General features: G+C 40.8%; 1 protein-coding gene across 2 annotated transcripts in view; it reads left to right on the top strand.

The window, feature by feature from the left end:
• LOC114358547 (lethal (2) k01209) overlaps positions 1-16737 on the top strand; it is a 46693-nt gene extending 29956 nt beyond the window's left edge. For both annotated transcript variants that reach the window (XM_028312538.1, XM_028312537.1), the window contains exons 7-11: positions 2087-2176; positions 5661-5820; positions 11803-11948; positions 12898-13095; positions 15802-16737. In XM_028312538.1, coding sequence (XP_028168339.1) covers positions 2087-2176; positions 5661-5820; positions 11803-11948; positions 12898-13095; positions 15802-15918 — 711 coding nt within the window. In that variant the 3' untranslated portion in view covers positions 15919-16737. The remainder of the gene's footprint in view (positions 1-2086; positions 2177-5660; positions 5821-11802; positions 11949-12897; positions 13096-15801) is intronic.
• The last annotated feature ends 127 nt before the right edge of the window (positions 16738-16864 follow it).

Raw genomic sequence — 16864 nt, 5'->3', positions numbered from 1 at the left:
GAGCATTCGCGCTAACGTTCGCAGCGAGCACGAGCGAGCATGTCGCACGCAAGTCATTATTGTACATGACATATGTCAAGGTTGCCTACCAGAGTTACATCGCTCCTTGTATGGCGCACGCGGACATTATAGTACCACGAGGAGGAGAGAATAAAGTCGCTATACAACTCATCGTGCAGCATGTACACAAGCAGTTACAGCTGGTGAGTGCCGAGCATTCGCGCGAACGTTCGCAGCGAGCACTAGCGAGCATGTCGCATGCAAGTCATTATTGTACATGACATATGTCAAGCCTGCCTACCAGAGTTACATCGCTCCTTGTATGGCGCACGCTGACATTATAGTACCACGAGGAGGAGAGAATAAAGTCGCCATACAACTCATCGTGCAGCACGTACACAAGCAGCTACAGTTGGTGAGTATTCGCGCGAACGTTCGCAGCGAGCATGACGCACGCAAGTCATTTTTGTACCAAGAGGAGGAGAGAATAAAGTCGCCATATAACTCATCGTGCAACACGTACACAAGAAGTTACAATTGGTGAGTATTCGCGCGAATGTTCGCAGCGAGCATGTCGCACGCAAGTCATTATTGTACATGACATATGTCAAGCCTGCCTACCAGAGTTACATCGCTCCTTGTATGGCGCACGCTGACATTATAGTACCAATAGGAGGAGAGAATAAAGTCGCTATACAACTCATCGTGCAACATGTACACAAGCAGCTACAGCTGGTGAGTATTCGCGCGAACGTTCGCAGCGAGCACGAGCGAGCATAGGGTACGCAGACATTATCGTGTCAAGAGGAGGACATGTCGCACGCAAGTCATCATTGTACCACGAGGAGGAGAGAATAAAGTCGCCATACAGCTCATCGTGCAACACGTACACAAGCAGTTACAGCTGGTGAGTGCCGAGCATTCGCGCGAACGTTCGCAGCGAGCATGGCGCACGCAAGTCATTATTGTACTAGCGAGCATGTCGCACGCAAGTCATCATTGTACCACGAGGAGGGTAGAACAAAGTCGCCATACAATTTCCAATATAGTAGAATAGGATCACCCCCACTCTTCCCGTGGATTTCGTAAAAGATAACGAAAGAACAAACATGCGAATACTCCACTTTAGTATGATAGATAGATAAAACGATTATTTGCATAACAGAATACGTATGCGATCCAACTAAGCGTGATTTCGCTTTAAGCGAGTCCAATTCACAGAGTTCCCTATCTTTACTAATTAATTATAAATTAAAAAAATAATGCCGTATTTTCATATTATAGTCATTAACTTCTCTTTGGTCGCGGGGGGAGTCCTGTTTTCTCTATCCATTGTGATTGAAAAATGGGGGATTCCCTTGATTTGATTACTTCCTTTGTTCCATGTGTTTATCTCCACTGGCAGTCGTGTTTTAACGTTTAATGGAGATACATAATTTAACTGAAAGTAACGTAATTTACAAAAGTATTAAAAGAAACGCTACCCAAAAGAAAATAGGTGTAATTTTCCGTAAAAACATCATACTGCAGTTTGTGTTCTTAGAGTAACTTTTGACCCGATATACGTGAAATTCACTTAACGTACTTTTGTGGAATCCTATCGTAAAGCGGTTCAAGCCTTATTTATAGACCAAATACTCCATTTGCCTGTTTTAATTTAGAAAAGATTGTGCTCCTGTATTGGAATTTAAACAACCTGATAAAATGTGTGCGACTGTACGCAATGCATCTTCCCCTGAGGTAAATAATTCGTCCGTTCTATTTACTAAGACTATTGTTTTTTATTTCGACTCAATCTATACTCATTATTATAAATGCAAAAGTAACTCTGTCTGTCTCTTTTTCACGCCTAAACCACAGAACCGATTCTGTTGAAATTTGGCATAGAGATAGTTTGAGTCCCGGGAAAGGACATAGGATAGTTTTTATCCCGGTTTTTGAAACAGGGACGCGCGGGATAAAGTTTTCTGTGACAGACAAAACGCGGGCGAAGCCGCGGGCGGAAAGCTAGTATTCATTACTTTATTGCATTTTACAGTGTAGATAGTGTTGACTTAAAGCTATTTGAGTTCTTTTATATTTCCAGCGCGGATTCAAAGTGAGGGAGAAGCTTGCCATCGCTCACATAGGCCAGCCGGTGCCAGACTCGCTCTTCGTCTTGAAGGATACGCCCCAAGTAAGTACACGCAAACGAATAAGAAATAATGCCGCTTTTAAATTATTCACTATCATTCAATGTCACAATAGGCTGGTAAAGTTCATGCAATTAAAAATTTCTCATTCATGTCGAAAAAATATCTAAATTCTTACTTATGATCAAGAAGTTTTAGTCTAGGTGCAGACCGCCAACTTTTTGTCGGCCGATAGTTTAGTCGGGCAGTTAATTAGTATGGGCATATATGAAAGTGCGCAAATTACACCGATTGATTCTTCATACAAATTAGAATCGGGCCCAACTATCGAGCGACTAAAAATCGATGGTCTGCGCCTAGGCTTACAGTACCTACATTCCCCAGGGCTTATTCCACTATTCCCCGTTGACAATCCCCGTCAACGGGGATTAGTAAACTTTTTGTTCACTATTACCCGTTAACGCCAATTGGAGATTTATAATGGGGAATAATGAACTAAAAAGTTCACTAATCCCCGTTGACGGGGATTTTCAACGGGGAATAGTGGAATAAGCCATTCCTAAGATTGAACAACCGACCTTGCAAAATTTTAGAGTGCTTTCATCTATACTTATAATAAAACTCGATGCTGTGAATGCTGAATGGTATAAAATTGAGGATACCGAGGATGTGAACGAAAAGGTCTCTCTTTTTAATCAAATTCTACTTGAATTATACGATAAGCACGCTCCTATTCGACCTGTCAGAATTAAACATGTTCCTGCACCTTGGTTAACGGATGAATTAAAATCCTTACGCAACAAGAAAAACGCTGCTAAATTAAGGTTTAAACTGGACCCGTCCGATATTAACCGCGAAAAATATAAAAATCTGCGAAATCGCTGCAATACTATGTGTAGAGACGCTCAAAGACGCCATATCCACAAGTCTGTAGAAAATGGAGATCCAGCTAAAGTCTGGAAATTCTTAAAGTCTATTGGAATTGGAAAAATACGTAATGATACTACTCCCAAAGACATTAACTTCGATCTTTTGAATAAACACTTCTCAACTTCTGGTGCTCTTGATGACACAGTTAAAAATAAAACCCTAAGTCAACTTTCAGTGCTTCCAACTCCAGACTATTCAGCTTTTACTTTTAGCCCAGTATCTGATTGTGATGTTAAGAAGAACGTATTGTCCATTGCTTCGAATGCCGTCGGAAATGATAATATAAGCCGGAACATGATCGTTCCATTGCTTGACATCCTTTCCCCCATTATTACCCACATCCTGAACCATTCTCTCTCCACAAGTATTTTTCCTGCAATATGGAAAGATGCTCAAGTGACTCCTCTCCCTAAAAAGTCAAATCCTACATCTTACACCGACTACCGTCCTATATCCATACTTCCTTTTATCTCTAAAGTAATGGAACGAATCGTTCATCACCAGCTCAGTACTTTCTTGGTCGGAAACCAACTCCTTAACCCTTTCCAATCTGGTTTCAGACCTGGGCATAGTACGACTACTGCATTGGTTAAAATCATGGACGACATTAGACTCGGCATGGACTCAAAGCAACTTACTGTGCTAGCGTTGCTAGATTTTAGCAATGCTTTTAATACAGTCGATTTTGACATACTAATCGGGATACTGCGTTCTCTTAACATATCTCCGACAGTTCTGGGCTGGTTCCATAGTTACCTGCACGGTCGCCGACAACGCATTCGCGCGGGGGACTGTCTCTCAGCGTGGTGTGACATCAGTGCCGGTGTGCCGCAAGGTGGTGTGCTGTCTCCTCTCTTATTCGCAGTCTTCATTAACTCCATTTCTATAAATCTTGGATCCTCTTTTCACTTGTATGCAGACGATCTCCAGATTTATTCGCAGGGGGGCCTTGGAGACCTTTCGAGAGCTGTGGAAGTCGTGAACAGCGATCTCGAAATAATCCTGGACTGGAGCAGGGCTCATGGGCTTAAAGTCAACCCCACCAAAACGCAGGTTATCGTGTTGGGTGGTTCCAGGCAGATTTCCCAGATTAACTGGAGTGCCCTTCCACCCATCATGTTTGACGGTGTCCAGATACCTTTTAGCAAAGTCGTGAAGAACCTCGGCATTCACATCGATAGTGCTCTCACATGGACAACCCAGATTGGGGAGGTCAGCAGGAAGGTGTTTGCGGCTGCAGCGTCAATAAATAGGTTGCGTAACTTTTTACCCATACCCACCAAAATTGCTCTTGTTCAAGCTTTACTCTTCCCTATTCTCGACTACGCCGACTGCTGCTACCCTGACCTCAACGAAACCCATTTGGCTAAGCTCGAGCGCCTCCAAAACTTTTGCATTCGTATCATCTACGGCCTGCGAAAGTATGACCATGTTTCTGAGTACCGAGCCCAGCTAAAATGGTTACCGATCCGACGTCGGCGTGACTCTCACATCCTATCCCTTCTTTTCTCTATCCTCTTTAACCCAAAGTCACCACCATACTTGAAGGAGCGTTTTCAATTCATGCAGTCGGCCCTGGGTCACGAAATGCGGTCGTCAAAAAAACTCCATCTTAATTTTCCTTCTCACACCTCACATTCCTATACGCGATCTTTCACTGTTCAAGCTATCCGTCTATGGAACGCCTTGCCGATGTCTATTCGGCAATCTGAGTCACTTCCTACTTTTAAGAAAAGACTCAAATCTCACTTCCTCACGCTACTACCTTAATTTCCCAACATCTGTATTCCTTTTAGCTTCTTAAAATTCCCACCTATTTTCTGCTGGCTATCTAGTTCTATCTTTGGTTCGTATCAAAAATTGTATGTGTATGTAGGTATATATTATATTTTATGTATGTAGGTATATATTATATAATTATGTATATATTAATATATTTTTGTGTATTATTTGTATGTATTATTTTGGTTTAAATTTTATGCCTTTTGTTTACATTTATTTCTTTAGTGTCGACACCGCCTTCCCCTTCATATTTTTTTTTAAGTAACTGTCCTCACCATAGGTTGTCTGGAAGAGATCGCTTCATAGCGATAAGACCGCCTAGTTGTACCTTGTGTGTTCCTTTACTTTCTGTTCTTATCTTTGGTGTGCAATAAAGTGTATTTATTATTATTATTAAATCTGTAGAGAGGTCAATTCTGTACATTAAATATATTTTCAAAATAACTATCAGGGGGTGATTAGTGATCGATACTGATGCCAAAAATGCAATCAGTAAAATTTTTGTCTGTCTGTCTGTCCGTCTGTATGTTCCTTATAGAAACAAAAACTACTCGATGGATTTTAACGAAACTTGGTACAATTATTCTTCATACTCCTGCGCAGGTTATAGTATACTTAGGAATTCCCACGGGAACGGGAGTTAGCGGGAAAAAACATTTGTATGAAAAAATCTAAACCGCGTAAGATAGATGAAGGGGATAAAACGGGATCCACGCGTACGAAGTTGCGGGCGGCCGCTAGTCTTGTAATATAATCCTTTTTAATTTACTTTTTACTTCGCAATTAACAGCCGTTTAACCAGTTCCCTGCCCGCAGGTGCAAGGTCTCCACACGTTCATCAGAAACAAGGACACGCCTCGCGACGAGTTCATCTTCTACTCCAAACGGCTCATGCGCCTCGTCATAGAGTTTGCGCTGTCCCTGCTGCCTTATTCCGACCACAGTGTGGACACGCCGCAAGGCTTCAGTTATAGCGGTGAGCTCATCATCATCATAATCACCATCATCATGCGCTCGCATAGAATCAAAATCAAAAAAACAATCAAAATCAAAAATATTTACGCCCGTATTCACGAACAATACTATGAGGTCTCACAGTGCGCGTGGACGCACAGGGTAACACATGAACCAATCATAGAGCTCTATTCAACGCTGTGCGTTCGATTTGTTGCTTCACTTAAGCAAGCATCGTTTGTGAATACGGGCGTTATTCAGTTTAGACCACAAGTGGCACTTATGAACGTCAAAACGAAATCTATATTCAGGGTGGAAACGATAAGTGATCTCACTCGATTATTTCTAAACTATACAAGATATCGAAAAAATGGTTACTGATCCTGAAAGTGCTTGACGAGCTCTTTCAAACGGTACTAATAATAGGTTACAGAATAAACTTGAACTATCCGAAAATTCAATGTTTCCAACTTCCATACATTTGGTAAAGTTACATAATATTAAAAACTACACAAGATATCGCAAAACTAGTTACTGATCCTAAAAGCGCTTCACGAGCTCTATCCAACGGTATCAACAATAGCTTACAAAATAAATTAGATCTATCCAAAAATTCAATGTTTCCACCTTCCATACATTTAGTACTATCACAGTCATGGTACTCATCTCTTGATAATATTATAGCAAGTAGAGCTTAAAACTAATGTTTTCCACAAATAATTTCAAATAAGATGCAAGTTACGAGTTTATTTAACTGACTTTTTAAGTTTATTATTTAACAAAAAATAAATTACACTTCTAATATTGTGTGGTTGGCATACATTTAGTATGGAAGCTGGAAACATTGAATTTTCGGATTGTTCCAGTTTGGTACCGTTTGAAAGAGCTTGTGAATCACTTTCAGAATCAGTAATCAGTTTTTCAATAGCTTGTATAGTTTAGAAATAATCGAGTGAGATCACTTAACGTTTCCACCCTGTATATAAAAGAAAGTCGTGTTAGTTACTTTGCTTATAACTCAAGAAGGGCTGAACCGATTTAGCTGAAAATTGTCAGGGAGGTAGTTTAGAGCCAGGAGAAGGACATAGGATATTTTTTATCCCGTTCGAAATAAAAAAAAGTCTGCTTTTTTATTGCCATTAAGGCGGAACAAAGTTCGCCGGGTCAGCTAGTAGTAAATTAAAAAAGAAAAGGTTGCCCTTATGGAAGAGTTCGCGCTGTCCCTGCTGCCTTATTCAGACCATAGTGTGGACACGCCGCAGGGCTTCAGCTACAGCGGTGAGCTCATCATCATCATCATTCGCTCGTCATAGAATTCGCGCTGTCCCTTCTGCCGTACTCAGACCATAATGTGGACACGCCGCAGGGCTTCAGCTACAGCGGTAATGGCACAATTTCACTAGTCGATAGGGTAAAGGTTTTAAACCNTACAACAGTTCGCAGCGAGCACGAGCGAGCATGTCGCACGCAAGTCATTATTGTACATGACATATGTCAAGCCTGCCTACCAGAGTTACATCGCTCCTTGTATGGCGCACGCGGACATTGCACATTGCACAGCTGGTGAGTGCCGAGCATTCGCGCGAACGTTCGCAGCGAGCATGGCGCACGCAGACATCATTGTACCGCGAGGGGAGGAGAACAAAGTCGCCATACAGGCTCATTGTGCACTGTGCATAAAGCTATAGTTATTGAGTATTCTCGCGAACGTTCGCAGCGAGCACTAGCGAGCATGGCGCACGCAAATACCATCGTGCCAAGAGCTACAACTTCCATTAACTATTTATTAACTTCTCTTTGGTCGCGGGGGGTGCCCGTTTTCTCTATCCATTCTGATTGAAAAAGGGGGATTCCCTTGATTGATTACTTCCTTTGTTCCATGCGTTTATCTCCGCTGGCAGTCGTGTTTTAACGTTCAGTGTGGATACATAATTTAACTGAATGTAACGTATTTTACTAAAACATTAAAAGAAACGCTACCTTAAAGAAAATAGGTGTATTAACGTAAACATACTGCATAAAGTGTTAACTTATTCACTGCAGTGATATCTAAATAACCTCATGATGTGTGCACGTAATGCATCATCCCCTGAGGTAAATAACAACTGTCTACAGTATTTTTGCGCACGGGTTATGCTTAGCTTATTTTTATTGCTTTATAACCTAGAAACAAGAATAACAACAAACAATTGTTCTGAATTTGCTTTTATGTGTAAAAAATAGAAAAATTCATATCAATGAATGTATGAAACATGAACATAGAGATGATTTAATTTGTTGCCAATTTTTTTTTTCTTTCTTTCTTTCATTCTTTCTAATTATTAAAACATAACAAACATCCATTTAAGATTCATTCTCACAAGAGAAAAATTAAAATAGAGTCCAAATATTTATTAAAAATTAAAAGTTCTAATTTCCTGTCATGTTCCATAGAAGATTTTTTTCATAAAAATCTAACCATATCATGCTTTCAGTATACTGGCCTTGGTAACGTCGTTTCTCAAATCCCACTATATTTTGATGAAAGCGTGCCCCTTGTTCTTGCGAATAAGCCCCCATAATTATTTATAAATATATCCCAATGAGAATGTGACGTGCATCTTTAGAGACATTCTATCCAGGGTCTGATCTGAGGATGGAGCATAATTTTTTTTATCATCTGTCTCATAAAAGTTGCATAACATTGACTTGACGTTACCATCAGACAATCCAAAAAAGGACCATATTTCAAGTCACGAGTGCCCAAAGTGTCACCAGTGACACTCGAATTAATTGACGAAAATACTTATTACAATAGAAACATTTTAATAGTTTTATCGTAAAATCTGAGAGATATATTACCGTAGCACACAGAAAACACAAAACAATACCAAAAAACTTGTTTTAAATAATATTTTCTTTTCTTGGAATGTGTCATGTCGGAAGTCGCGCGAATTCAAAATTTCAATTAATGTTTACAAAATCAAAAACCCTTTCGTGCGAGGCACAGCAATTTTTTGGATATGAAACATATTCCTACGTTTCACACACTTTTATTAATTTTCATAAATACCAATAAATGGCGCTGTAAAAAAAATATATACTCAAGTGTCACGAGTGACACCGGGGGTCTCAGGAGGATAATATAAATTATAGCCTAAGGCACCCCAAAATGGCACCCCCCCTGTCATGACATCACGACCGTCCTTGCCATGCAGATGCGTCAGTGAGTACTAATCTGCGCGACTTTGTCACCCCCAGAAGCTTGGCACCCGGGGCGGACCGCCCCTGCCACCTCTTGACTTCATCATCAGGACCCTGAACATCATCTAGCACTAAAGTGCTCGAAAAGACAAGTCCAACGAACCCAAACTAGATGTAATTCCGCCGTTTCGTTAAGAGTTCCTATGGCCACCTCCATACTCCATCCAGCTCAATGGTACCATAATATTGCATTGTCATCGTACTTACACAAGTATACCAAATTTCAGCTCAATTGGTTAAGGAGAACTGGTTTTAAATTCAGTTGCAAGATTTATCCCATACTAACTAACAAGCGAAGTGCTTGTAAAAATGGTACACATATCTTTTTTGCGACTAGTTTTCTTAGTATATTATACCATTTCGGAATCTTGGATAGTTGCGTCAACTTTATAAAAAACTTGCCGCAGTAGTGTTCATACTGTTTTTTTACAAAACGACGAGTCAAAGTGGAGTGTAAGTAAAAATCGTTCAAAATTTTAAGGAAATATCATATTTTGGTTAACTTTTGTGTAAAAACTGCAAGGATTCTGAGGGTTTTAAGAATTGGGGTGGACAGCAGCACTACTTAAGTTGCCGATACAAACAAAAAAACTGAAGTATTTGAAAAATTGTAGTCGTGGTAATGTAAAATATCATAAGGGGTGTCAATTTTCGACGAATTTCATAATTTATTGTGTAACTTAAAAAATAATTGAGATAGATTTTTTTTCTTATTTTTCATAAAGCAGTCATGACTAGGTCCACCCTGCGGCGCCGGCTTATCCTTGAATTTTGGGACACGTTGTATATGAAAGTGCGCAAATTACACCGATTGATTCTTCATACAAATTAGAATCGGGCCCAACTATCGAGCGACTAAAAATCGATGGTCTGCGCCTAGGCTTACAATAACCTACATTCCCCAGGGCTTATTCCACTATTCCCCGTTGACAATCCCCGTCAACGGGGATTAGTAAACTTTTTGTTCACTATTCCCCGTTAACGCCAATTGGAGATTTATAATGGGGAATAATGAACTAAAAAGTTCACTAATCCCCGTTGACGGGGATTTTCAACGGGGAATAGTGGAATAAGCCATTCCCAAGATTGAACAACCGACCTTGCAAAATTTTAGAGTGCTTTCATCTATACTTATAATAAATCTGTAGAGAGGTCAATTCTGTACATTAAATATATTTTCAAAATAACTATCAGGGGGTGATTAGTGATCGATACTGATGCCAAAAATGCAATCAGTAAAATTTTTGTCTGTCTGTCCGTCTGTATGTTCCTTATAGAAACAAAAACTACTCGATGGATTTTAACGAAACTTGGTACAATTATTCTTCATACTCCTGCGCAGGTTATAGTATACTTAGGAATTCCCACGGGAACGGGAGTTAGCGGGAAAAAACATTTGTATAAAAAAATCTAAACCGCGTAAGATAGATGAAGGGGATAAAACGGGATCCACGCGTACGAAGTTGCGGGCGGCCGCTAGTCTTGTAATATAATCCTTTTTAATTTACTTTTTACTTCTTAATTAACAGCCGTTTAACCAGTTCCCTGCCCGCAGGTGCAAGGTCTCCACACGTTCATCAGAAACAAGGACACGCCTCGCGACGAGTTCATCTTCTACTCCAAACGGCTCATGCGCCTCGTCATAGAGTTTGCGCTGTCCCTGCTGCCTTATTCCGACCACAGTGTGGACACACCGCAAGGCTTCAGTTATAGCGGTGAGCTCATCATCATTAGTGATGCAACGAATATTCGTATTCGCCAAACATTTACCGAATATTCGCATTCGGTGAAATAATAATTGCGAATACCTACTTTTTTATATTTTGTCACACGCGTGTGTGACTCCGAACACTATAGCACAACGACATGACGGGAAACCCCGCGGTCAGTATGTAACAAAGTAGTAATAGTAAGTAAGTTCTCTTCCGGAATTTGACAGTTAATAGCAGGTCGATTGTACAAGTATTATTTTGTTTTGATTAGTTACAAAGTAAAGTGATACAATACCAAAAAAAATTCCATTTGTAAAAGACAATGCCGGAAATTGGCGTCTTTTTTTTTTCGCGCGGCCATCGACCAAACCATGGTTTTTGGTTACAAAATGTGTAATAAACCAAACATACTATGACATGTATACCTCTAAACTCAGTCTGAACTAAGTTACGAGCATTAGAAGTTTGATGTTTTACATACTAAGATTTGCTTTTTGCGCTTTTTTATTTTTTACTAGCTTTCCGCCCGCAATTTCCGCGGGCAAAGCCGCGGGCGGAAAGCTAGTAAAAAATAAAATAAACAAAGCCTGCATCCAGGCCGCTACGCAAAATGGAAATGGAAATCATTGGGGGAGGCCTATGTTCAGCAGTGGACATTGAAATGATGATGATGAAGACCACGCGTTCATTCAATTCTGTATCAACTTTAAGGCTAACTTTATAAAACCGCAAAGTTTAATTAAACCCTGAATTTGAAATTAATGCGAGCGAATTAACACTAAAGCCCGGTCTACGGTAAGCGCGTAGAATTTTGTCCAATGACCCTAAGCTACCCATCCTTATCGCTCGTGCGCAATTATATTGCTGTCGCGACTGTGCGACGGGCGCCCGCAGCGAGTGTGCGAGCGCGACAGCAACAGCTTGGGGTCATTGGACAAAATTCTACGTGCTCACGGACCGGGCTTTAGCTTCTCTTTACGTTAAAAATGTAATGACCTACCAATATCGTTCGAAAGCTAATCTAAACCTTATCTTCTCCACGCCCCAAGGCCGCAAATGCGACGTGGAGAAAATCTGCGGCGTATCGATCCTGCGCGCCGGCGAGACCATGGAGCAGGCCGTGTGCGACGTCTGCAAGGACATCCGCATCGGCAAGATACTCATACAGACCAACCAGCAGACCGACGAGCCGGAGGTCAGTGTTTCGCTAGACTTATACCACCATCATCAATCCCTAATTTTAAACCCTATTTTTTTTTTTCAAGAATATTACACTGCACACATTACTAATAGTCCCGTTAGCCCCTCGTGTTAAGCTAAATAAGCTTGTGTTACGAGTGGGCTCACCACAATAGTCGAGCGGCGGTGAGATTCGATCCCGCGTTCCTCGGATTTCGAGTCGGCCACTCCGACCCATTCATCGTTCGGCTATCGTGGCTATAAATCCTATTGTCTGTGTCTATTGAAAAAATATTGACATTAAAAAAATATTGAAAAAAAAACCGGCTTTGTGTTTACTTATGGGTCACTTAAGAATTAGGGATTGATGCTGAAAACGGACATTAGTTGCTGTGGTATTTTCCGGAATCCCTCAGTTTCTTCAGTCTGCTGCCTGCTGCGATTCAACGCATTTTTTTCCCCGTAAAAAAAATCTTGGCTTATTACTGCCAATGAGGGCTATCATTTTTGTACTTAACAGTTGGTACCACTTACAATTAACATGATCCTACCTCCGTAGTTGCGTCCCATCCTATAGTCGGCGCAAGGACTCGTGGCAGATGGTACAAGACGACTTTACCTATTTATTGGGCCTAGGATCAGACCTAGAAGTTAAATATTAGCTAGTCTTTAATTGAGTATCCAACATAGAATTAAAGCCGTATACGTTTTATAAATAGGGTGATTAAAGACTATCTTCAAAAACATCCTAAATTAAAGCTATGAGAATTAGACGTATTCTTAAAGAGTAATGACGGAGTGACAGAGTAATAATGACAACAGTTGATGCCAATATTTAAACATGAACCTGTCTTAACATCTAATAATCGCATACATGAAGTAAATTACAAGTATTCTGATCATATTTTTTTTCTAGAGCCACTTTTCTTTAAGCTTCACAGATCTTTATTAGTCTTTCTTTCCAGCTATACTACCTCCGGCTGCCCAAAGACATAAAGGACTACCGCGTGATCCTCATGGACGCCACCGTGGCCACCGGCGCCGCCGCCATCATGGCCATTAGAGTATTGCTCGACCACGACGTGCCCGAGGACCACATCAGCCTCGTGTCACTGCTTATGGCAGAGATCGGCGTACACTCCATCGCCTACGCCTTCCCCAAGGTTGGTAAATGGATTGTCTTAACGCTATCACTCATCGGTGGTATACACTACAGCTACGTCTTCCCCAAAGTCAGTAAACGCCAAGAGGTTAGCAATACATTGTCGCCGCCATCATGGAGTACTACTTGACCACGACGTGCCCGAGGACCACATCTCCCTCGTGTCGCTGCTTATGGCAGAGATCGGCGTGCACTCCATCGCCTACGCGTTCCCCAAGGTTGGTAAATGGATTGTCTTAACGCAGTCACTCATCGGTAATAGTAGGCATTCTTTAGTCTTAGGGGGCGTCCATAAATTACGTGAGGCTTTTAGGGGGGGGAGGGGGTCAACAAAAACCTCACCAAATCTCATGTGGGGGAGAGGGGGGGTCTCGGGAAATATCACGTATTTTTTTCCACAAGAAATAGACAAATAGTTTGCCAGAAAACTGGGTTAAATCTTAAGAAAAAAATTGGCCAAATGCGTGTCGTGCCACGCGCAGTGTAGGGTTCCTTAGTTGTCCGTCGTTATCACAATATATTTCAGAAGTAAGCAATTACTTCATCTAAAGATTTTTGATTTTGATTTTAATATTTTCTTCTAAGGATTTTTTATTAGATATGAAATTTTATAATACATGAGTAAAACGACTATTACTCTTGAACTAACTGATCTATCTTAACCGCTATAGTTTTCCTTGAAAGTTCATAAAAAGCACTATAATCTTGAATTTTTCCAGATGTATCAAGCCAACAGTTTAGTTTTTAGCGGGGGGGAACGCCCTACTCGGACAAAAATTGGTACTTTAAACTTTAACATTTTGCAAATGGATCCCTAAATCGAAAAATGGTCTTAGAAACCCCTAAGCCATTTTAAAAGACCTATCCAACGATACCCCACACGATGGGGTAGAAGAAGAAAAAAAATAACATCCCCACTTTACATGTAGGGGAGCTACCCTAAAAAAATTTTTTTTCAAAATTTTATTCTATCGTTTTGTCGTCGTGATTAATATACATACCTCTACAAAATTACAGCTCCCTAGTGCCAATAGTTTCCAAGCAAAACCTCGGACAGACAGACAGCCAGACATATCGAAACTATAAAGGGTTCCTTGTCAGGACTAAAAAATGATATTTGTATGATGATAATGTCATTTTATTCTATACAGTCTAAACAAATACCTACAACTAAAAATGCTTCAGTCTGCATGTGTGAATACTAAAATGCAGAATAAATGACGAAATTAAGAAAATTATAAAACAAGTTCTTTTTTTATCAAAATCGATTTTGCTAGATTATTAGTGATTTTGTAGAAAGGAACAATTAGACTAGGTACTTCTGTAAAAAAACAATGTGACCCTAGTACTAACCGCTGTCACTACACGTGTTTTTCTGGATCTATTCGTAATCAGTGGGCTTAGTGCGACTTTACACAATCGTCATCCGCTAGCGACTGCGTAAAAAATGACATACATTAAATGTATGATGATTGTACAGCGTCCCTAGCAGATACTTTCAAGAACTAAAATCTTAAACTTTATAGATCTTTTTGATGCACTCGTTAGCAACAACGTTAAAGCACACAAAAAAATGATTCTCAGTTATATTACTCCAAAACTATTAAATTTCGGATTTTTTTTAATATCACGTGAGATTTGGGGGTGGGGGAGGGGGTCAGGCAAAATCTCACCAAGGGGGGCGGGGGGGTTGAAAAATGGCCAAAATTGTCTCACGTAATTTATGGACGCCCCCTTACCCAAAGTCTGTAAATAGTCTGTCTTAGCGCACTCGCGCATCGATAGAAGACGTTGTATGCATGCTGATGCATTGTTTTATCGTACCGAGGATTTCATCTACCCCGTTGTCCCTACTCATGGCTGAGATCGGCGTGCACTCCATCGCCTACGCCTTCCCTAAGGTTGGTAAATGAACTGTTTTAACGCTATCACCCAACGGTAGCGGGTGGAGTGTTATTCACACTCGATAGTTTACGTCTTTCACAAAATTCATTGTAATAAATAACGGATTTACTAATCGGTAGCAAGCTATAGTGTTATCGAAATCTTTCGTTTATAACAATACCATTGACTATTATTGACTGCGACCACGTCGGTATACGGTATACGGATCTGAGACGTGGTCGCTTACTATGGGCCTCATAAGAAGGCTCAAGGTCACCCAAAGAGCGATGAAGCGTGCTATGCTCGGAGTTTCCCTGCGTGATCGAATCAGAATGAGGAGATCCGTAGGAGAACCAGAGTGACTGACATAACCCGCAGAATCGCTAAAATCAAGTGGCAGTGGGCGGGGCACATAGCTCGGAGAGCTGATGGCCGCTGGGGCAGAAAAGTTATTGAGTGGCGACCACGAGCCGGAAGACGCAGCGTGGGCGGGCCTCCCACTAGGTGGACCGACGATCTGGTGAAGGTCGCGGGAGGTGCCTGGATGGGAGCGGCGCAGGACCGGACTTTGTGGAAATTCTTAGGGGAGGCCTTTGTCCAGCAGTGGACGTCTTTCGGCTGAAACGAACGAACGACTGCGACCAAAATTGTATGACTCCAATCACATTTCAGTCTTTCTTTTTATAGGAACAAATGAAAATAGAAATATTGTCTAAATATTTATTAGAAACACACGACGGCTCTTGCTGACTACCCTACAATTACATAGTTTTTATTTTAGCCCAAGAACATTTTAACCTATTTTATTTAATACTTTTTTCAGGTAAAAATCGTAACATCAGCTTTAGACCCGGAGATCAACGAGAAGTTCTACGTGTTACCCGGGATAGGCAACTTCGGCGACCGCTACTTCGGCACCGAGCCCGCCGACGACGAGTAGCAAACCAAACAGGTACGTTGTGACGCGGAAATATAGGCGCACGATGAGGAAGGCAAAACAACACCAGTGGGCCTAAAATGCGCGCCGTGATAAGCTTTTATCGACGTCAAAATATATGGGCAAAATCGATAAAATGGCGTGATAACCGCTTATCGCGGCGCGCATCTTAGGCCTACAGTAGGCCTAGAATGCGCGTTGTGATAAGCTTTTATCGTGCCATTTTGTCGATAGGCACACACATTAGTCGTGTAAAATCATCGATAAAATTTTATCACGGCGCGCAGACTTGTCTGGTATGTTGTAACGCGGAACGATAGATATAATTGCATAGCATCGTTGAGGCTAGTCTTAGAGCCAAACTATCCACAAAAAGAACACTATCTCTAAAGCTACAAGTGGGCGGCGACAAAGAAACGATAGGCAGGATATACGCAAACATCATTAAGGCGTAGTGTGGTGAGCCATGATGTTCACAAAAAGAACACTATCTCCAAAACTAGAAGTGGGCGGTGACAATTTTTTAAATGGTGTCGTGTGCCTATATTTTGCGTCACAACTTTACCACGAAAGATCGTGATGCTAACTTATCTTACTCAGTGGCAAAACATGATTCTGGCATTCAACTCGGGGAAAATACGTAATCGTAAATTTGATGAGATGTCACACTTGTTTATGCCACTCAGTCAGATGGAACCAAAATATAACTGACAAAATTGCGGTGGATGCGACGATGACCCAAATCACGTAAGATTTTTTTAAATCTAAAGTCAGATCTATCGATTCAAAATTAAAATATACAAAAAAAGTGTTTATTTATGTTGTGAAATATTAAAAAAATGCTACAAACAAACTGTATGTAAAAAAGTACAATAAAAGATTATTTATTTGTCAAAATGAAATCAATCTGTCCAATTGACAGTGACATTTCTNGGGAAAAGTTGATAGG

Source organism: Ostrinia furnacalis, unplaced genomic scaffold (genome assembly GCF_004193835.3).
Source record: "Ostrinia furnacalis isolate ACB-3 unplaced genomic scaffold, ASM419383v2 OfSCF3982, whole genome shotgun sequence".
Taxonomy (NCBI): domain Eukaryota; kingdom Metazoa; phylum Arthropoda; class Insecta; order Lepidoptera; family Crambidae; genus Ostrinia; species Ostrinia furnacalis.
The sequence above is the reverse complement of the archived record's forward strand: the minus strand, read 5'-3'. Positions and strand labels throughout refer to the sequence as shown.